Here is a 22,305-nt window from a genome sequence, read left to right on the forward strand (position 1 = left end):
GATCCACTGTGCCCAGCCTAAAGTAACATTTTTTGTCTAATTATTTTTCACATGCCCATTATGGGAATCTTCACAATCTAAAAGTAAAAGAAGGAAAATCTCTTGGAATAACCCCACGTAGAGATAACTACGCTTAATGTTTTGTTTTACATATTTCTAATCTTTTTTAAAAACGTATTTTCAAAGAAAGGGAGAAAAGAAGTTCACTTTCTTATACTGATTCCCAGTGCTAAACCAAAACTGATTCCATTTCAAGTCCATGCGGAAAAACTTTTTGCCTGTCATACCCTATTCATCTACCCACAACACCCTCTAACAAAATAAAGACATAAGTAGATAAAAATTTGAAATCAGTTAAGGAACTCTTGCAAGGAATCACTGTGTGTGTGCATGTGTGTGTGTGTGTGTGTGTGTGTGTAGTATATAACTGCACATACAGATATATACACACATGTACATACATGCATACTTAGAAGTACGGAAATAAACATTGAATTCAAGAATATTGTCATAAAAGGGCATTGCCTCCTCCCTCACAAAAGAAGGTGCACTAAGCCATCAATTCAGTGGGCTGATGGAAATATAGCCAAAGTATTTTACCATGTTTTGTAAGATCTCTTGGTTTAGCAAATACATTCAAAGAAATTTTTCCACAAAACCTGCCACAAGAATTGTATTTTCTCTCCATTTCTCCTGTCCAAGTACAGAATGGAGAGAAAGCAGGCAATCAGGGAGAGATGCAAAGAGTCTAGCAAATTATTTCTAGCATAATCACACATTTAACTTCAGACTCAGCCTTGTTTTATAATTCAAAAAAAAAAAATGAAGGTCAAAGAATACTGCTTTACCAGTATTCTACATATTTACATATTGGCAGCCATGCTTAAAATAGAGCCTTACCTATTTTACTTACCATTGCTGGCTTGGATACTAGTTGGTATCAACAAAAGAAAATCCCCTTGGACAGATCAATATAAATTAGCCAAGTGTTATTAAATGCCTTGTATAGTCTTAGCGTTCCGCTAGGTGTTAACAGGCACCTAAGAGAACTAAAGCTCATAGTCCTGACCTTGAAAAACTTTATGATCTAGTTTGGATGCATTCAAAATATTTTCGTTGTTTTTTATTTTGCTTTTAAACTACTGAATCTTGTCTTCAAACAAGCTTTTCGTGGAAGACCAATAAATAAGTGGAGATTCCCCCTTTCTGGCTATCTCCCCAGTGTCATAGAGTTTTAGGACAGAGCACTGAATATACCACTGATCTCATGGATAAGGTAAAACATACACATGATGGGAAAAAAACACAATGTAAGATGGAATTTAGAAACTGGACCCTGACCTTAAAAAAGTCTCAGCCCTCAGCCTAGCCTCCTTATTTTACAAACTGAGGCACAGAGATGTATGCTTCAAGTCACACAACCTCCTGTTATTTGACTTCCAGGAAGTAGTACTCAACATTTTGTGTTTAAACAAAATGTTTCTATACAGTGTAATTTTTTTCTTTTAACTTTTTTAATCCGAAAGGACTGGAGTTTGCCAGGAGGGGATGAGCAGAAAGGATAGGAGAAAACATATTTTGTGTTAGACTGACATCTGTGATCACTGGTAGAAACTTTTAGTATCAGTTGACCTCTTGCCTCTGATCATCTCCTTTGTCAAAATGACAACACTCTTTTGCAATTGAGATTGGTTCGTCTTTCAGACTTGGCTTCAAGATTTGATCTCTTGGGGTCGTGCTGTCTTTAGCAGTGGAAACTCAAAAAATTACAAATTCGTAACCCTGGATTGTAGTCCATTTCCCATTACCAAGTGTTTAGAGTGTCCTAGTGGCAACTGTAAGTCACCTTTTATAGTGAGTTGTTATTAGCTCACTTTTAAATAAAATTGTAACAGCTTGGCTTTTGTCAATGACAAAAATGTAGATTTTTTAAAAAAGATGATTTTTTAAAAGGTGGGGGTGGGGCACAGTGGTACACACCTGTAATCTCAGTGCTCTGAGGCTGAGATGAGAAGATCACTTGAGACCAAGAGTTCAAGGTCAGCCTGGGCAGTATAGTGAGACCTCATCTCTACAAAAAAATTGTAAAATTAGCTGGGCGTAGTGGCGCACACCTGTAGTCCTAGCTATTCAGGAGGCTGAGGCAAGAGGATCACTTGAGCGCAGGAGTTCAAGGCTGCAGTAAGCTGTGTGCACTCCAGCCTGGGCAATGGAGCAAGACCCTGTCTCTTAAAAAAGAGAGAGAGAGAGAGAGAAAGGAAGGAAATAGGGGAAATAGTAAAGCAGTACATTTTGTGTTAAATACCCTCACTGTGCTATGTATCTGCATACCATTTTACCATGCAGAAGTACTGTATTTTCTAAATGGTAATGTAAAAATTAATGAATGTTAAATTTTCTTAGCATAGTGATGCTAACTCTAATCTCGTTCTTAACTATTGAATAATGTTACTTCTCCATAATGTTAACAAATTGAAAGTGCTATTATGGATATTGACACTGATTTTTCTGTGAAAATGATAAATTTTCAGTTTTTAAAAATTATTTTTTAAATAGATGCTGTGGGAGACCATCTGATCCAATTGTTTTATTAATACACCATACAATAAAACTAGACCTACATCTTTTAAAGGAAAAATTTAAGCATCTACTGAATATAATATTAAAATGCCACCTGTAACTCTTACAAAAGTTTCTAAGGATTATTTGAAAATGTCTGCTTTCCTTTTGCATGATATATATATCTTTATGAAAATAGGTTATAGTGATTAACCTAGATATATTCCATTCAGTTGTATAATTGTGATGATAAACAGTTCTTAAACATGTCCAAAGAAGCCAAAAGCCAGTAGGCAGTAAACTGTTCACATTCCTAGGAGGGTAACATATTTTGTCTGAAGCACTGAGTTTTGTATATAAACTTAAGAAATTGAGTCCTTGATCCTATGTCCTTTTGAAAATTATCACCGACTGGCATAAGTGATTAGATTAGATAAATATATTGAATGTGTTTGTGGAAGATGGGGCGGGGGTGGGTGCTAAACAGGAAGTATAGCAGGAAGACTGACAGTTTCTGCTTTTGTCTTAGTATCTTTGAGAGATAGTGCTGTTTCCTGCTAAGTAATTTTGCATGTTACAGAGTATTTAAACACTGCTATGCATGGCGTTGGAGTTTACAAAGGGAGTGTGGGATGACCCTCTTCAAACCATCCCATCACACTGTTTATTTTTTTTTCTAAACCGCAGTTACTTTTGCACCAACCTAATACTAAGCGTTCCTCTTTGTAGACAAACAAGAGGTGGTTAGAAATGTTTTAGACAAATCTATTTGATTTGAAGTAGGTATTTTTGAGTGCACAGGTTAAATTCCTGCACAGCTGCAAGTATACTACATGACTTTGTAACAGGACATTCAGTTACAGCTCCTAGGTCCTGTGGTCTGTATAAAAAAGAGCTGTACCCATCGGCCTTTCAGAAGTGCCTCCTAGAGTAGTGTTTACAAAGACTTAATTTTAAATATAGTTCTCATTCCTTCTTTGATTAAAGATCTGTAACATGACAGTTGTTCGATCATATCATGTTTTCACAGTTGTCCAGAGTGTTCTTTTTATTGTAATTACATGTATAAAGCGGTATTTTTGGAAAAGTGAAGAATCACCTTTGATAGTGTCCTAGTGCAGTTGTTACCTCCATCTATCCCTGTTAAATACCGTTAGCCTGTTTCCCCAGCACACAGCTAAAGCATTTTGCCAGTTGTTAAACATGGAAAAGTCAAACTTCAGAAAATAACTAGTCACCACTTTACACCAGGTGACTTCACTAAAAAGTTTTCTTATGAAACTCACTGCATTTTATAAAATGAGGAGTCTACTTTAAAATAGATAAGATGTGTTCCTTAACTTCCCATGTAAAAACTTGGCCTCAAACCTTGCTAGAGTTCTTATATTGCTGCTTAAGCACGGTCCACACACACTGTTTTTGGGGGGAGTGAGGTCTTGTTTCATTTCCTGTATCCTTTGTAACAAGGGTTGTTGGCTTTACCAGCAGCATTCAAACAGTTAAGACTGTCTTAAGGAAACAAGCAGCAGCCCTCCCTCCTTCCCTTTCTCAACCAGTCTCTGGCTTCCTCTTACGATTTCACTAATGGCAGCTCAAAGCTGCTGAGCTCTGCCCCGACGGCATGCGCCCCTGCTTCTGTGAGAGCACGTTTCCTGGCATGGGGGTCAAGTCATGTCGATAAAATGGGGTCGGTTTCATGAAGTACCCCACATAACAGTGAGATTCATAGGACCAAAGCATGGGGAGGTAAGAGCCTGACTTCTTTAAAGCACTAAATTCTAGTAAACACAGAGCCAGTGGAGTTGGTTGTTTTGTTTTGTTTCTATCCTGGGAAGAACTAATTTGGATTGTTGGAAAAGGAAGCTATTTCTTATTTATTCAGGTTGGAAGAGCATTGCAAGGCTTGAGAGGATAAGCTGATTGCCATAAAAAAATTTTTTAAACGATTGAAGTATAATTTAACTTTCCTGAGCAAAAAAATCAGATGCTTTTCCATTTAACATTTTATGCATGGAAAAAACTTTAGCAAAATTTAGTTAAAAGAAAGAAATTATTTGAAAAAACCCAAATTTAGTTGTTGATTATTACTAAAGTTTTATGTACTTTAGCGATTACCAATTTTCACTCAGAACAGCTTCCTGTTTTGTAAAGTGAAGGAGTTTTTCTCCCTTCCTCTCTCATTGTTTTTTATAGTTCAAAAGTGTAGTAATTTGGCTCTTAGATGTTCATTATATGTATTTGATTAACAAAAGACTTCACATGATCATAGATCTAGCAATTATTTACCATTTCATTACAGTGGATGGGTTCTGAACAGAAAGTCAGAAGACCTGGGTTCCCATTTTGACTGTGCTGATCATCTGTTGTGTGACCTTTTGCAAGTCAACCAACCTCTCCAGTCCCTGGCAGCATAGTGCAGTGTGTGAGAGCTGAGCTTTACAGTCAGCCAGATCTGAATCTTAATTTCAGCTTGAGCAGTTATTGGCGTGTGGCCTCAAATGCATTATTAAACATCTCTAAGCTTCAATCTCTTCAGATGTAAAATGGAGATAATACCTAGTATTATCATTGGGTTGTTGTGAGAAAATACATGTAAATTGCTTATTACAGTGCTTAGCATGTAGTAACTGTTCAGATTTTTAGCCGTTATTTATTATCTTTATCCTGTACGTTGTAAAATGGGAAGCATAATGCTCACCCTGCCCACTTCAGAGTTATTGAGTCAGACGAAATGATGTATGTAGAAGACATTGATTCAAAATGTAAGGCATTTAGTAGTTGTCACGATCACTGACTTGGGACACCCATTTTCCTGGATTTTTTTTAGGACATAACAATAGTATTGGTAATAGGTAAAACCTCCTACCCTGTGAATGGTAGTTCTTTGTAGTCCAGTTGGTTTGAAAGGAAATTATTTCTTTGATACTGATTAGCCAGCCAAGTACTCTGCCAAACAGTGCTTCCAAAGGACCTTTTATGGAGAGCATGGTTACATCCCCATGGTCCTGGCCTCCTAAGGATGGTGTCTACCTGAAATGTCCCTGACTGCTTTAGATATTTAATTAAGGACCCACCACTCATCAGTAGTTCTTCAGGTTTTCAAGGTTTGAATTCCTTTCCATTCCTCTTCATGACTGTGTAAGCTTTGATAACAACCTCTCTTAGATTGAGGCTTGATGTCATATGAGTCCTCTGCTTTCAGTCTGTCTCTAGAACATTTCTGACATTCCTGCAGTATTCTTGAGGTGACATGGCCAACGTAATCTGGCACTTAGAGCTCCTGACTCCCAGCCCGGTGCCCCCACTGTTCACCCAGTCTGATCTCTCATTTGCTGGTGTGCCCTGTGCTTTGTACCTGGCCCGGTTATGGCCTGCTCAGTAAGTAGAAGCACCTGGGCAGTGGCTGGGCACACAGGAAACACAAGATGAGTATCAGTTTCTGTTGCCACACTGACAAGTGAGGGAAGACCACAGGAAAGAAAGGAATTTCACAAAAGAGGTCAGAGCACGGTGTAGGAAGCTTATCTTTCCAACCTAGGGACACTGCCTGCTTTTCCTGACTTCCTGCACCCCTAGGTACTCAGGGTAGAGGAGTGAGCTACTAAGCCTTGGGACTTCCTTTTCCTGGGACCCTGTTTTCTTAAAGGAAGTGACCCTGTTGGTAACTAGCTTGAGGAACAACAAAGGTGGTTTTTGAGAAAAATTATTGACAAGGCTCCTTCCTGTCATCCGTGCATTCTCCTATCCTCCCTGCCCTGCGCCGTTGTCCTTTAGCCACTCCCCTATTTCTTCTATCTTCCCCGCTCACATCAAAACTTCCTTTCCCTTACCGCAAGCAATACCTTTCTGTGTTGGCTTAGGAGAATAATGAGCTAATGAAACTCATTTCCAGTAAATTATGAATAATTAATAATATTGCTAAGTGTTATTGTGTATTCACTGTGTGCCAGGCACCGTACAAAATGCTTTAGAAATGTATTATCTCACCTAATTGTCATATGTTTTAAAAAACATATGAGATGGGTACTTTTGTGATTATTCCCATTTGAGAAATGAGAAAACTAAGGCTCAGAGAAATAATTTACCTAGGGTCACGCTATTACCGAGTAGTAGTAGTGGTGGTAGTGGTGGTGGTGGCAGTAGTAGTAGTAGTACCTGAATCTGAACCGAGGTCTGGTACCATTGTCCATATTCTTAACCACTGTACGGTTTTCCAGCCTCCCCTTCTTATGAGGCTCCTCTTGCCAGTTTGAAAATTAGGGCAAAGTTAATATTTATAAACCTTAAAATTTCTAGTTAGCAGAAACTGAAAATGTATATGTGGGGCATATTTAATATTTCTAACTAGAGTAAAGGAGGAAACTTCATAGGTACTCCGTCACTTAGGGATATGCGATTGATGTGAGAAAGTTAGAGAGGAGCCTCGGTAATTTTTCATGCCACCCAGGCATCTTTCTCTCCCTTAGGCTGATCCCAGAATTGCTACCACCCTTTTTTCTGCCCTCTGCCTAAAGCTGGCCCTAAACCCATGGCTCTCTTCCTGTGTGGACTGTGCTGTAGCCAGCTGAGGAAGGGCTGTGCTGAGGCATCAGAAGCCTCCTTGCAGTGCTGGCCCTTGGGTATTGTGTCTGTCGGTAGAAGTAACCAATGAATAAGCCACTGCCAGAACTGTTCCGCCTGCCCAGTTTTCGTGTGAATTTTCTAATGTAGCTTGCATGCCAACACCTTAATTTAAAACAAAACAAAACAAAAAAAACAAAAAAACCACTTTGCCCAGAACTTTGTTTCTCACTCCTGTCCAAAATAGTCACCAGCCACCGTTGACCACATGCCATCTGGGTGCCCAGATAAGGAGAAGGCCCTCCAGTGTTCAATTAACTGTGCATTCTTTTCTTTTCTTCAGCAGGAAAAGGAAAAAGAAAAAGATAAGATTAAGGAGAAGGAGAAAGATTCTAAAGACAAGGAGAAAGATAAGAAGACTGTCAATGGGCACACTTTCAGTTCCATTCCTGTTGTGGGTCCCATCAGCTGTAGCCAGTGCATGAAGCCCTTCACCAACAAAGATGCCTATACTTGTGCAAGTAAGAGACACGCTTCTTCTCATAAGATGGAACTCTCTTGGCTCAGGAAAGCTCATTTCTAGTTTCCTGTCCCCACTCCTTATCTGTTCCTCATTCATTTGGAGAAGTAACCCTTTTTATATCTTTCTTTAGACATGATAAAAGAAATTCTAGATATGTAACATACAGCCTATATTTTTTTCAGACAGCCCCAATTTCAAATACAGTCAAGTTAAGATGGTTCAACTTAACAGTTTTTTTAACTTTACAGTGGTTCAAAAGCAATACACATTCAGTAGAAACTGTACTTTGAGTACCTGTACACTCATTTTGTTTTTCACATTTAGTGCAGTATTCACTAAATTACATGAGATAGTCAATGCTTTATCATAAAACTGGCTTTGTGCTACATAATTTTGGCCAACTATAGTCTAATATAAGTGTTTGAGCATGTTTAAGATAGGCCAGGCTAAGCTATGATGTCCAGAAGGTTAGGTGTATTTAAATGCATTTTTGACTTACAGTATTTTCAACTTACCATGGGTTTATGTGGATGTAGCCTCATTGAAAGGATGAGGAGCATCTGCACTCTGTTCTATGATCTCTAAACCACTCCACGTTTTAAAAGTCTGTGTCAGCATCAAAATTATCCATAGCCCCAAACCCTAAAGCTACTCAGTGGTCTTCTGTTAGATCATATGTGCTCATTTTTATTCTATTACTTTGGTATATGCTTCAACCATTACCAACATTAAGCCATAGTGATGGCCAAGGGAGAGCACCTCCGAGCTCAGAGACATTCTGTGCTGACCTGCTGAAAGCCAAGTCTGCTAACTGAGCATTGTTCCTGGTTTTGATAAGACATTCTCAGGCAGGAGTTGCTTAACTTTTTCTGTACAAGACCAGATAAAAAGTATCTTAGATGTCGTGACCCACATGGTCTCTGTCACAATTCTTGAACTCTGCAGTTGCAGTGCAAAAGTAGCCATAGACAATACATAAACCAATGAGTGTGATTCCAATAGAACTTCACTTATGGATACTGAAATTTGAATTTCATAAAATTTTTGTTATGTAATAGTTTTTTGATTTTTAAAAACTATTTAAAATGTAAAAATTATTCTTAGCTCACGGGCTATACAAAATTAGGCTTCAAGCCACATTTAGCCCACAGACCATAATTTGCACGTTTTTGCTCTAAGGCAGTGCATCTCAAAATTTTGTCAGTGCACGGATAAGAAGTAGTATTTGTAGAGCATACCAGGGTAAATCAAGGTGGCTGCTTGTGGTCAGAGGTGACAGTCTGGAGTTCCAGCCAGCCCAGGGCCAGCCCAGTCACCCGGAAGGCTGAGGTAATTAACATGATATTATATCTATAACCAGTTCAGACAAAATGGTGACAAATTCAGATGTTAAGGAGCAACTCTCAGACCATGATGTCCTGAAATCTTGTTTTCAGTCATTTATGTTGGATATCCCAAGTAATTTCTTACTAAAAGTAGTTAACTTACTGAAATCTGATTTTTTTTTTTTTTTTTTTGGAGACAGGGTCTTGCTAGTTGCCCAGGCTGTCTTGACCTCCTGACATCAAGTGATCTTCCGGCTCAGCCAGCCTCTTGAGTAGCTGGTATTAGGCATGCACCACTGTGCCTGGTAGAAATTTGAAATGTTTAAAAGTGTATTTGGGCCAGATGTGGTGGCTCACGACTGTAATCATAGCACTTTGGGAGGCTGAGGTGAGCGGATCACCTGAAGACAGGAATTCAAAACCAGCCTGGCCAACATGGCAAAACCCCGTCTCTACTAAAAATACAAAATTAGCTGGGCTTGGTGACACGTGCCTGTAACCTCAACTACTCGGGAGGCTGAGGCAGGAGAATCGCTTGAACCTGGGAGGGGGAGGTTGCAGTGCGCCGAGATCGTGCCATTGCACTGCAGCCTGGGCAACAGGGTGAGACTCCATCTCAAAAAAAAAAACAACAAAACGTATATTTGGACAGATTGGAAGTTACTTCTATGATGATTTCCACTCACTTTCTTGCATGGAAGAGAATGAGTGGAGTTACAGCTAGCACACAGCCCACAGCCTGTCTAATCTATGCTACAGTTCCTATGACTTTTTGAAATGACTGACTTTATGACACACATTCATGTAAAATGATTTTTATGGATGTTATATCCCCAAAGTAGTCAGCAACACTATTTGTTTTACTGTCCTAGTTTTTCAAAAGTAACAAAAAACCATGAGAGCTCTCACCCAAATCCTCATGCATCCTTGTGGGCAGAGATCACACACATTAATGTCATCCTTCACTTGTGACTTACCAGACCGTTGAGAGCCACTACCACATAATAATAATTTCCTGTAACCTCTGGGAAACGAGAGACTGTCACTGTTCAGTACTCCTCCAGTGTTTATTTTGGAACCCAGGTTCTAATAGGACTCTTCTGGGACACCAGTCGAAGGTCTGTAGTTTAGTTTTTTAGCCACTGGACACAGTTAGCCTCTTAGTACTGGAATGACCTGGTTGCCTAGAGCAGTAATCACCAAGCATTTTATAGCATGTTCACCTATTATTAAAACATTTTTAGCATACTCACATAGGATACATACATAACATAAAAATTACATACGAGTCCTACTATGCCATACTTTCAGAGAGCTCATTCTAGAAATAAGAGAAGTCTCAGAATTGCCATTTTCTTGTTCTCTGGTTAGTTATTAGTATGATTAGTATTGTCTTTGATTCATGACTTCTTTGAAGGAATTTGTGTAACTCATCATTTTCATTTGATTTTAGTTGAAACCAGGTAATGTAATCCATAAGCCCACTTTATTGGGTACCTGTATGTTTCCATTCATCACAACATGCTGAAAGTAAACAAATGTGGATTATGCATGCCTAGCCCATCTCCTGAGTGAAGAACACCCCGCTCCTTAAGAAACCTCTAGTGTCACATATAAAGTGAGGCTGCCTAACATAAAGACTGAGCGAGGCACCCGCGTGTCAATTAGACGTTAACTCAATTTTTCTTCTACGTTAAGAAGTCATTTTAAATAAGAGCTGTAAAATCTTCCTCCTGTGTTCCAGGGGATCGTTTTTTACATCCCTCCTTGCAGTGTGCCAGTTCTTCTTTTGGAGAGCCCTGATCTCAGAAAAATGGGAAGAGGCTATATTTCTTGACTGACAGTATGAAATTAATATTCGGGGAACTTAATCAGTAAAGCAGACTAGATACCTGCCTTCTGCTATAAAATATAAAATGCTAAATAAAATATATTTTTAAAAAAATTAATACATAGCTGAACCTGCCAAATAGAAAATTCCTGAGGGAACTCAGAGCAGTAAAGAGCATGCGCCCTTATTTGGGGTCAAGATATGTGGCCTCAGGGTATGTAGTGGGAGCTGGAACTGAGACCCCTGTATAAGAAACGCTGTTTTAAGACTAACATCAATGATGAAGGGCCTTGAAAAATTCTACCCACTGGCCTTCAGAAGCAGAAAGGAACCTTGCAGTCTCCCTAGGTCCCTCAGTGAGAATTGATGAATCTGGAGTCCAAGTTTACACCGTCTGTATGTGCTGGAACTTCAGGCTAAGAAACTTTCACAAGAGGTTTCATGAAATTCCAGTTTAGGAATGACAGATCCTTGAGGGACCCAGCCTGTAGCAGATGTAGAACTGCTCCATTGGATTAGGTTGACAAATCAGTATACCCAAGGCTACCACAGGAGGAAAAAAATCCTATGAAGCCGAGCTCACAATAAAAGATACATAGATGCCACATAAGGAAGTAAATCACCATAAGGAAGAATTAGGGGATGTATAAGCAAGAGATGTTGAAAATCACTAAGAGGGGCCAGGCGCGGTGGCTCATGCCTGTAATCCCAGCACTTTGGGAGGCTGAGGTGGGTGGATCACGAGGTCAGGAGTTCAAGACCAGCCTGACCAACATGGTGAAACCCTGTCTCTACTAAAAATACAAAAATTAGCCAGGCGTGGTGGCGTGCGCCTGTAATCCCAGCCACTCAGTAGGGTGAGGCAGGAGCATCTCTTGAACCCGGGAGGCGGAGGTTGCAGTGAGCTGAGGTCACGCCACTGCACTTCAGTCTGGGCGACATAGCGAGACTCCATCTCAAAAAAATAAATAAAATTACTAAAAGGATGAAACGAAGAGAATCTATAATGGAAGAAAAAGACGTAACAACTAATGGGTAGATTTAAAAACAACTGAGTAAAATTTAAAGCATGGAAATAGTCATTGAAAGGTATTCATGGAGTTTTTCAAATATTTCAGCATATTGTCCTGATTTATAATTGTTTGTAAAGGAAGAAGATGGCTTCTACTCTGTTGTCTGCATTAGTAAGGGGAGAGCTTCAGTCTAGAAAATCTTAATGACTTCACACTGGATTTATTTTTTACATTTAATCATCAGTAATTATACCCTTAACTCCTTGATCTTATATGAAGTCAATCAACAAAGTTCATTTGACTGAATTCTGCAAGCTACTGTGTTTGATGTGTGATTCATTCAAAAGCAGTTTGTCAACAAATATTTATTGAATATCAATATGAGCCAGGCACCCACAGTGGCTTAAAAAAAGGAATTCTAAAGTATGATCCTTGGTACTTATTTATTGTAACATTGTTTATATTCTGGAAAAATTGAAAGCAATTTAAATATCCATCCATAAAATATAGTATATTTTGTATAGTATATAGATGGATAGGCTGATACTAAAGAAAGAATATAAGGGCCAGGCACGGTGCCTCATGCCTGTAATCCCAGCAATTTGGGAGGCCTAGGCAGGTAGATCACTTGAGGTCAGGAGTTTGAGACCAGCCTGGCGAACATGGTGGTCTACTCCATCTCTACTAAAAATACAAAAATTAGCTGGGCATGGTGGTTTACGCCTGTAATCCCAGCTACTTGGGAGGCTGAGGGAGGAGAATCTCTCGAACCCAGGAGACAGAGGTTGCAGTGAGCCGAGATCAAGCCACTGCACTCCAGCCTGGGCAACAGAGCGAGACCTTGTCTCAAAAAAAAAAAAAAAAAAAAAAAAAAAATTACGAATACAGGCTATGGGCCTAATTCAGCCCAAGGACCATAATGTGCCAAGCCCTGGGAGAGATTTGCAGGTGCAGACGGAGCTCTCCAAGACATTTTGATGAGTTGAAAAGTCAGTAAATAGAACAGTATATACAGCATGATCCTAGTTCATGGAAAACAAACAGTTTATATAAATTTACAAAAATAGGCCAGGCATGGTGGCTCACAGCTGTAATCCCTGCACTTTGGGAGGCTGAGGCAGGCAGAACACCTGAGGTCAGGAGTTCGAGACCAGGCTGGGCAACATGGTGAAACCCCATCTCTACTAAAAAACAAAAAATTAGCCGGGCCTGGTGGTGCACGCCTGTAATCCCAGCTACTCAGGAGGCTGAGGCAGGAGAATTGCTTGAACCCGGGAGGCAGAGGTTGCAGTGAGCTGAGATCACACCACTGCACTTCAGCCTGGGCACCAAGAGTGAAACTCCATCTCAAAAAAAAAAAAATTCTTTTTACAAAAATATCTGAAAGGCTATACACCACACTGTTAACAATCTGAAAAAAGAGAAATAAAGAGAAAAGGAGTTGAAGAGGACTCTTTATTTTATTCTTTGATATTGTTTGAATTTTTAAAGAATGTGCTTACATATTATTTGTATGTCTAAAAACAAAATGTAAATATTGGACCACTGATAGTTTCAAAGGTTTTTCTAGTTATTTATCAGCTGATCTCTGATGAAGGCACAAAATAGGTTGGTATTTGATTTGAGAATTTAATGGACAAAGCAGAATTACTACCAGAACAGAGTAAGCTTATAAGCCTTAAGGACAGTTGTTCTACCACTGTTATTGATAGCACCAGCTTGAATCAGAAGTAGTATAGTTGATCTACCAACTCTCAGTACTGTATTGTGATGTAAAACATTATCAGGAGATTTAAGGTTGAAAGTTATAGACAATCTTTTTGAAGACCCAAAGAATCTTGTGCTATAGAGGACAATAGATTTAAGAACCATTGGTTTATGGTTATAATGAATGGCTGTACCTTTCCATGACTAGCTCCAGCTAATTTTGCAATTTTAAGTTTAGGCTAAAAGAAGTTGTCTAATATATGCCAGTGTATATTTAGCCTCGTATTGCCATTGACTTGTGTATATACATTATTTCTAGGTTACAAATAGTTGAAATTTGCCCTCTTTGGCTGTATTAAGTCTTTGTCTACATTAGACTATCACTCAGAATTAAACCTGTAACTGGCATATAATAAATTTATCAGATAGCAAAAATATTCAGTTAATGTAGGAGAATGCACAGGCATCCTAAGCCCATTTTTGCTTTCTTGATATGTCTTCTAGTTAAACATAATAGAAATTCTCTTTTACTGGACTCCCTGGATGATGAAGCACACATAGCTAGGACACCACACGTTATTAGACTCCTTATGCTATCAGTGTCGTATGTGCTAGAACCACCTCCGGAGAGCAAGATCTGGGTTACCTCTTGGAGACTTCCATTGCCCAATGATGCCAGAGGTACCCATGGAAAATCACTTGTGTAGGGTTTGGTATTGACTGGGGAAAGCTGTATGAAAGGTTTGAGAGTCTGAGATTCTCAGCCACACTTCTGTGTAGTAATTAAATAGTTTAATGGATAGGGCAGTAGCTTTCAGGATGTCAGGTGTTTGGAAGCTCCACAGATTTCTGAATTTATGTATATTTAAAACTACATAAAAACATACATTCTTAAAGGTGTAATTCCCAAATTTTAACATCAACATACTAGCTTTAGCTATCAGCCTACCTACTCATTTTTCCATCTCTAATTAATTGAAGATTATACTGTGATTGCAAGGCAAGCCATTAAAAAAATAAACTGCTAATATTGGTTATTTATCTACATGAAGAATGTTAAGATGTTCTCTGTATCATGTACTCAAAATTAAATATAGAAAGAAATTAGAGGTTATGGTAGATAAGTGAATTGCAAATGTCATGTACCTCTGATCTCACATTTTTTAGTTCATCACAGCTACTTCATTGTTCTCATTAACTTTGAAAGTAAATATTAAAATTGCAACTCAAAATAAATCTGTACTATTTTACATATTTGAACACAGTATATTAATATTTTATTTCATATAAGACTTTTTAGAGTTTTTCTAGTATTTTGGAAAACCAGTGAAATAGTGGATTGGCTATCAGTTCTGTGCTAATAGTGTTTATAAGTGGAATGGGACTTTTTTTAATATGAAGTCACCCAAGGAATTTGCTTTTTCTGGAGGCACGTCATTTCATGAAGTCCAGTGTGTTATCACTAGACTAAAGTCTTTTCTGTTTGGGAAGTCTGTCAGTGGGGACAGGGGTCATAATAAACTTTGCTAGTTGTTCTTTGATTTTTGGTAATGGCTTGATCTAATCAAACATCAGAGATTATCTTAGTTCTACCTGCTCAGCAAAAACCAGGAAAAAGAGTTAACATATTTGAGGGTTTTTTGTTTGTTTGTTTTTTGTTTGTTTGAGATGGAGTCTCACTCTGTCACCTAGGCTGGAGTACAGTGGCGCAATCTCGGCTCACTGCAACCTCCTCCTCCCAGGTTCAAGTAATTCTTCTGCCTCAGTCTCCCAAGTAGCTGGGACTACAGGAACACGCCACCACACCTGGCTAATTGTTTTTGTATTTTTATTAGAGTTGGGGTTTCACCATATTGGCCAGGCTGGTCTTGAACTCCTGACCTCAGGTGATCCACCCTCCTAAGGCTCCCAAAGTGTTGGGATTACAGGCGTGAGCCACCGCGCCTGGCTGTATTTGAGGTTTAAACTGAAAAGAATCAGACAGCAAAAAGGAATAGTTTAAGTTGGGCTTGACTGTTACCCTAATATGCACCTAAGTTTCAAAAATACATTCTTTAATTTGCATACCACTTTACTCCAGAAGTAATGTAGAAATAGTCTCAACATCTGGTGACAGCATTAAGGTTTATGTAAGACGGTCTACAGCCTGCCTCTTGCAAAAAGAAGGGGGTAGGCCAGGCACGGTGGCTCACGCCTATAATCCCAGCACTTCAGAGGGCCAAGGTAGGAGGATCACGAGGTCAGGCATTCAAGACCAGCCTGACCAACATGGTGAAACCCCATCTCTACTAAAAATACAAAAAATTAGCTGGGCGTTGTGGCGGGTGCTTGTAATCCCCAGCTACTCGGGAGGCTGAGGCAGGAGAACTGCTTGAACCCAGGAGGCGGAGGTTATAGTGAGCCAAAGATCGTGCCATTGCACTTCAGCCTGGGCGACACAGCAAGATTCTGACTCAGAAAAACAAAAGAGAGTGAGAAGGATTGAAAGCAACAAAATAGTATGTAGTCATTTTCTCAAAGGAACCAAAGTAATAGGCTGTTATCTTCAGCTTCCTGAAGAAGCTGAATGTTTGTATGTATGAAGTCCCATGTGTTATCTTGGCAGGAAGTAGAAAATATGAGTAATTTGGGGACCCAGAATCTTTTGTCACTTCCCTCCATCGCCTCTCATGTCCGAGATCTTCCCAGGAGTCATAGGAAATGTAGCGTCCATGCAGTTAGTCATTTACCTCCTAGGAAACCTTTGTGCTCTTAGGGGACAGTGGCTTCCCATTGTGGTTAAGTGTAATCTTGTTTGGCTGACCCCTGGCTAGAGCTTCATACCCTCAGCACTGCCTAGTCACCTTTGACTTGTGGTTAGAAAGATCAGCCATATAGTCCATCATGATGATATATTATGATGGTTTATACAAGAAACTGGGACTTTTTATCTCAGCCAAAACTCTACTCTTGCTTTAGGATTAGGTGACTTTAACAGGGTTAATAAGGGAATGTCTTTTCAACTCTTGTTTCTCTATTATGTAAAGCTGTCCTTGAATAATCAGCTGTTCTTTCCAGCTGCCACAAATAATTTGTTCTTTGAAAAGCTTAGTGACTTAGTGGGGTCTTTCAGAATAAGGAATTTGTTATGTTCAGGTTTGGGGTCTTGCCAGTGGTTCTGTTTTGCTTGCTTTAAACAGATGTAAAATGATACTGAGATTATTGCTGATTTATTTTCTGTTGTGCTAGCAGCATTTCAGTACTTTCGTGGTAGGATGTTTCTTTTACATAAAAAATAAGCAAGTAAACCAGCTGCAATCTAAGTAGGAAACATAAGAATTTAGAATGTGTGTGATGGTTAGATTTTGCTTCTGATTTCATCAGGAAAGTTGCTCTCTAGACAGACAGTTTTCTGGCATTTATAGTTCATTGCTTATATGAGAGAATAAAATACATATAGTTGATTAAAGGAAGGAAGTTTATTACTTAGGGAAAAGGAAGGTAAAAAAAAGACCCTAAGCAATAAAGGCAATTCTTTTTTAAGCAGAACACTTTCATTCTGTTTCATTTTTGTTTACCAGTGTTCTTACGAAACCTGCTGCTGGGGCTACCTCAGCCGAGATGATTTGGCTCTTTTTTGTGGCTTTCCTCTTGTTCTGTACATCAGCACTGTGGTTATTACACCAGCTACCAAGAACATCTCACATGCCTTTTGCATATAAGCACTCTTAGTCCAGATAGGGCGATGTCTCAAATCCCCCAAAGATTTTATTTATTGGCCAGGTGCAGTGGCTCATGCCTGTGATCCCAGCACTTTGGAAGGCTGAGGCAGGTGGATTACCTGAGGTTAGGAGTTTGAGACCAGCCTGGCCAACATGGTGAAATACCATCTTTACTAAAAATACAAAAAATTAGTCAGGCATAGTGGCATGGACCAGTAATCCCAGCTACTCAGGAGGCTGAGACAGCAGAATTGCTTGAACCCAGGAGGCAGAGGTTGCAGTGAGCCAAGATTGTACCACTGCACTCCAGCTTGGGTGACAGAGCAAGACTCCATCCCAAAAAAACAAAAAACAAAACAAAACAAAAATACATATATATATATATATATAAAATAATTTTTTTTAAGAGATAGGGTCTCACTGTGTTGCCCAGGCTGGAGTGGAGTGGCGTGATCATGGCTCACTACAGCCTTGACCTCCCAGGCTCAAGTGATCCTCCTGCCTCAGCCTCCTAAGTAGCTGGTGCTATAGGCATACATCACCATACCCAGCTAATTTTTGTGTTTTTTGTAGAGGTGGGGTTTTGGCATGTTGCCCTTGTTAAAGATTTTAAACAAGAAGTTTAAAGTTGCAGAAAGAATTTTGTAGCATGCATTTCTAAATTTGCTCATATTTAACTGTTTTTTGTTTTATTTTCATTTTCTTGGTTAGAGTTGAAATGATAGGAGAAAGTTGTACATTTCTATCCATAAAGGTAATTCCTCAACTCGTGTCCTGGAGAAGGATCAGGTCATTTTTCCCAGTTAGATTTTGCTGCTCACATCTGTAGGCAGAACAGTCAGAAGTCTTCAGCCTATTCCCAAATGATGATCAGTGGACTGAAGTACTGGAAGACCTCTTTTGTCAGAGCCCTGGCTGCATATGACTCAGCTCACAAAGGTGGCTCATTTCTGTGTAGGCAGTCCTTTGATATTCTGTCATTTCATTTCAGTTTGGCATGGCCACTCCTCTTATCATTGTATAAAGTTGATTTTTTTAAGTTAGCCTTGCTAATGGTTTGTTTTATTTTTCTTCCGAAAGATAAAAAACACACAGTATGTAACCATTCGCCAAAGATCTGTGGTGGTTGGTGGCATGGGTTAAAAAAAAGATACAGCAATAGATAGATGATAGTTTCCAGTCATGTGGGTTTAACTTCATTTTCTTTGGTTTGATGCCTCCTTGTAGCAAAGAAAGAAGTTGAAGGCTGGGCCGTTTGTTTTAAGTGCAGAGGAATCCGATTAAGGATCAACTCTGTTCCCATAAACCACTGTGCTGAGACCTTTTTGAAGAATTTTTTAAAATGAAAGCATATTGCCTACTGCTATTAGGAAATCTATCAAATAAATAAATAAAAGGCCAGATAATTATTCTCTGATCTTCATAACAACATGGTATGGTTTGTGGCAGAGAGCTTAAAAATGTATTAGATTTGTCTTCAATTCTTGTGTTCTTGGTAATTTTCTGTTTTCCCAAACAGAGAGTAAGATTGTAATCTCATGACTTTGGCTGATGTCAGTGGGGCTGAAGTTTCTAAATCACCCACACAGAGCACTAAAACTGTCACTGTGAATTGAGTCCAGGACGACTTGGAAACAAGTTGAGTGTTTTTCACGTAGGTACTTCAGCATGTTAAGGAGATGTCCATGCAAACTATCACTAAGACAAGACTCATGAGCATAATATAGAGCGTGTTAAACTTCCAGCTGGATTGTGGGTTTGGGGACATGTTTCAATTAATTACAAGTGAATTTATGTGAAAAGTTCTTTACTAGAAGCACATTTTAAATGATTTTTTTCTGCTTTTATGTTCATCTCAGACACTCAAACACTGGCCTGAGAGTTTGAATATTGCTGAAACCTTTTTAAAAGTGATAGTGCCACTCCCTTAAAAATCATCATTGCTTAAATCTCTGTAGGGTTTTGGAACTGGTTGGGAAAGAAAGGAACAGAAAGAACAGAACTTGGAAACAAATTCTGCCCATAGTGTTCTTGGTCACTTTTGCAGATCAGAATTAGCTGGTTCTCCAGCAAATCTACCACCTCCTGTGTTGCCCTTAGGTGCCTAAAATATTATAGATTTTCAATAAAACAAAAGAAAAAAATATACTTTTGTAACTGGATTATAAGACAATAAAATCTTATTTTTAAGTTATCACAAGATGCGATAAATGGATTATGCAAAAGGATATGGAAATGTTTATAAGCAAATCCAAGGAACTTTGAACGACATTAGAGTGTGATGATTTTTTAAAAATTAAATTTTTTTTTAAATTTTGAAAAATGTTAATACAAAGTATTATACATAGGTAATTTAACAGGTATGTGTCCATGATTCAAAATGAACACATAGTAACATTCTGTCAGATGGCTTCAGATTGTTTCACTTTTTAAGAAACCATTATGGTTAAGTTCAGATTCCCCTTTGTTTCCCTGCCCCATGCATCTTCCTTCCTCCCCAAGGACAAGCACTGTCATGAATTCAGTGCATTTGTAGTCTGTGTTTTATAATTTATTCTCATACATAAACAACATATAATTTGTTTTTGTTTTTAGCCTACATAAATACTACCATACAGTACCTCTCATTTTGTAATTTGCTTTATTCTCTTCAGCATTATATATTGAGGATTCAGCATGCTGAAAAACATAGATCTACTAATCATTGACTTTGCCTGCTCATAGTCTTTTTATACTTTTTCTGTAGAATGGAAAGAGAAATGGACTTAAAGATGATGTATTTGAAAGACTTTAGCTGAGTGGGGATTTGTGAAGAGAAAGCGTTTGGGTGGGGTGAGCTTTCAAGTCTGTGCATGGGAAGGAGATGATGGATCAACTAATGGGAGGGGAAGAAACCAGAAAGGAACATGCCAGCTGCAAGTCCCAGGCATCTCTGTGGCAGAGGAGAGGGGGCGCACCATACACCCTGAGTAAGAATAGTGCTCGTGAGGATGGGCAGAAACACATTTTGGCTTACTAGAAAATAAATAAAGCCATTTGCCTCGACCACTTTGTTATGCTTCTTGCTGTGGGTCCAGCAGCCTGAAACTCACTTATTACCATCTGATAGAATCACAGCAGAGGGAACTTGGGGGAAAATGTGATTCCTCCTTTTTAATTTTATAGATGAGGAAACGGGGGCCTGTTGAGAAGGGACTTGTACTAGGGTCATACTAATAAGCAGAGCCAGGACCTACGTCAAATTTAGTTTGACAGCTGTTTGTCCTTTTGTGTTACTAAATTGATGTTTGACATACTATAATCAAGGCTGTGTCAGGGCATTCATCTAATTTTAGTTTAAATAGGCATAGTAGGGCCTACAGAGGAGCATTTGAATAGGATGCATGAGCCAGGCACTATGCTAGAGAGGCTTAATTGAAGATTCAGCAGTGGGTGAATGGTCCCTGCCCCAGAGAGGGGATAGAGAAAAACCTAAGAGAGTCTCGATACACTGTGCCGGTGGTATTAAGGAGGAGACCTGTGAACCAAGTGGGTGTTAAAGGAAGTGTTACAAAAGGAATGGAAAAGGCCTTTGAGGTCTGGGATTCTAGTAGTCGCCTTTCTGGTTTCCTCCTCTCCCCATCATCACTCCAGTCCCTGACAAATCCATATGTCTGGGCTAAAAGAGATGTTGGCCCTTAACTGGTGAGTTGATGTAGACAGGACCTGTGATGCTTCCCGAATCAGTCTGTGAGGCATTGCCTAGTGAATGGTATCTGTGGTTTATTTCCTGAGTGAGCCCTTCCCATGAGAGTGTCTCCTTGAGTGTCCCCACAGACAGATCTTTCATTTGTTTCTGCTTTACCTCTGGCTTCCTGGAACAGTTCTGTTATGTGACTTTATAGCAGCGCTGAGAGCTGATGGTAAGCCTTCTGAGACACAGAGGCCTGGGTTTTTACGTCAGTGGCCCTTGTAGGCCAAGGGAGTGAAAAGTAAAGGAATTGAGATAAAATGCTGTCCTTGCCAAATTGTGGTCTCTGCTTTATCTTTCAAGAAGTCTCCATTTTCTCTTAAGTCACAGTTCCCAGAGGTGGACGTGGGGCTTTCAGTGACCTTTCGTGTGTGGTTCCTGTGTCAGAGAATGGGTTGCAAAAAGTCCAGCGTAGTTAAGCTTTTCAGATTTTATATTCTGTGCTTTATTACAGTCATACAAATTTTGCAACCCCTGTTAGGGGCTTTATTAATGTATTTATTTGTAATTTAGACTTACACATCGATAGCAGACACTTTCACTTTTAGTTTTGGTAGCCTCTCAGCTTCCTGTCTGAAAAGTTGCAGACTTACTAGTTTTTGTTAATTAGAAATCACATCTGTCGCTCCCTAAGGGCCAGCAGGAAACTCACCCTTCCAATCAGATCACTTGAGTCATTGTTCCTCTCATTAAGCTGTAATCTGTCTCCCAGTCTCCAAATAAAGACACGAACACCGAAAAAAAAAAAAAAAAAAAAAAAGAAATCACATCTGCTCGTGTTTTTCCTCCTCCAAATAACATCACAGACCTGCTTCCTAGAAGAGGACTGCAATCTGTAATTTCAGTTAGTCACATTCTCACATGTGAGTGACTTCAGTTTGAAATTCAGAGGCCACTTATGGCAGCAGTGGAAACTCAGAATCTGGGATCTGTTTGCTTTGTCCATGTGACCTTGGGTTTGCTTTCTTTTCAGATTGCAGTGCTTTTGTCCACAAAGGCTGCCGAGAAAGTCTAGCCTCCTGTGCAAAGGTCAAAATGAAGGTAAGACTTTCTGGCTAAAAGAAGGCTTAAAATAAAAGGGTTTAAACCAACAAAATCCTCGGGAGTTGGGAGAGTTGAGGTTGTGGTGGATTTTGTTTATTTTAATCATTTGGTACCAAGTTTGAGAATAAATTATAACGAAAGTATTTTTTCTCTTAAGCAATCAGTCCTCCTCTTAAGTAACACTGGGGAATTAGACTTTCAGAAAAGAAAATGCTTTCAGAACTTCTTCAGGTTCAATATACATTTCTTGGTGATTTTAATATTTCCGTGTTGCTCTTAAAGTGGTTTTCTTCTTAACTATGTCTGCAGGCC

The 22,305-nt window shown here is 39.2% G+C and overlaps 1 protein-coding gene across 1 annotated transcript in view; it reads left to right on the forward strand.

Moving 5' to 3' along the window:
* The window catches only part of AKAP13 (A-kinase anchoring protein 13), a 335,978-nt gene that overhangs the window by 276,948 nt on the left and 36,725 nt on the right, over positions 1 to 22,305 (forward strand). The window contains exons 16-17 of the mRNA XM_030814959.1: positions 7,466 to 7,640; positions 21,923 to 21,990. Of these exons, the coding sequence (XP_030670819.1) occupies positions 7,466 to 7,640; positions 21,923 to 21,990 (243 nt within the window). The remainder of the gene's footprint in view (positions 1 to 7,465; positions 7,641 to 21,922; positions 21,991 to 22,305) is intronic.

The sequence above is a fragment of the Nomascus leucogenys genome, chromosome 6, assembly GCF_006542625.1.
Source record: "Nomascus leucogenys isolate Asia chromosome 6, Asia_NLE_v1, whole genome shotgun sequence".
Taxonomy (NCBI): domain Eukaryota; kingdom Metazoa; phylum Chordata; class Mammalia; order Primates; family Hylobatidae; genus Nomascus; species Nomascus leucogenys.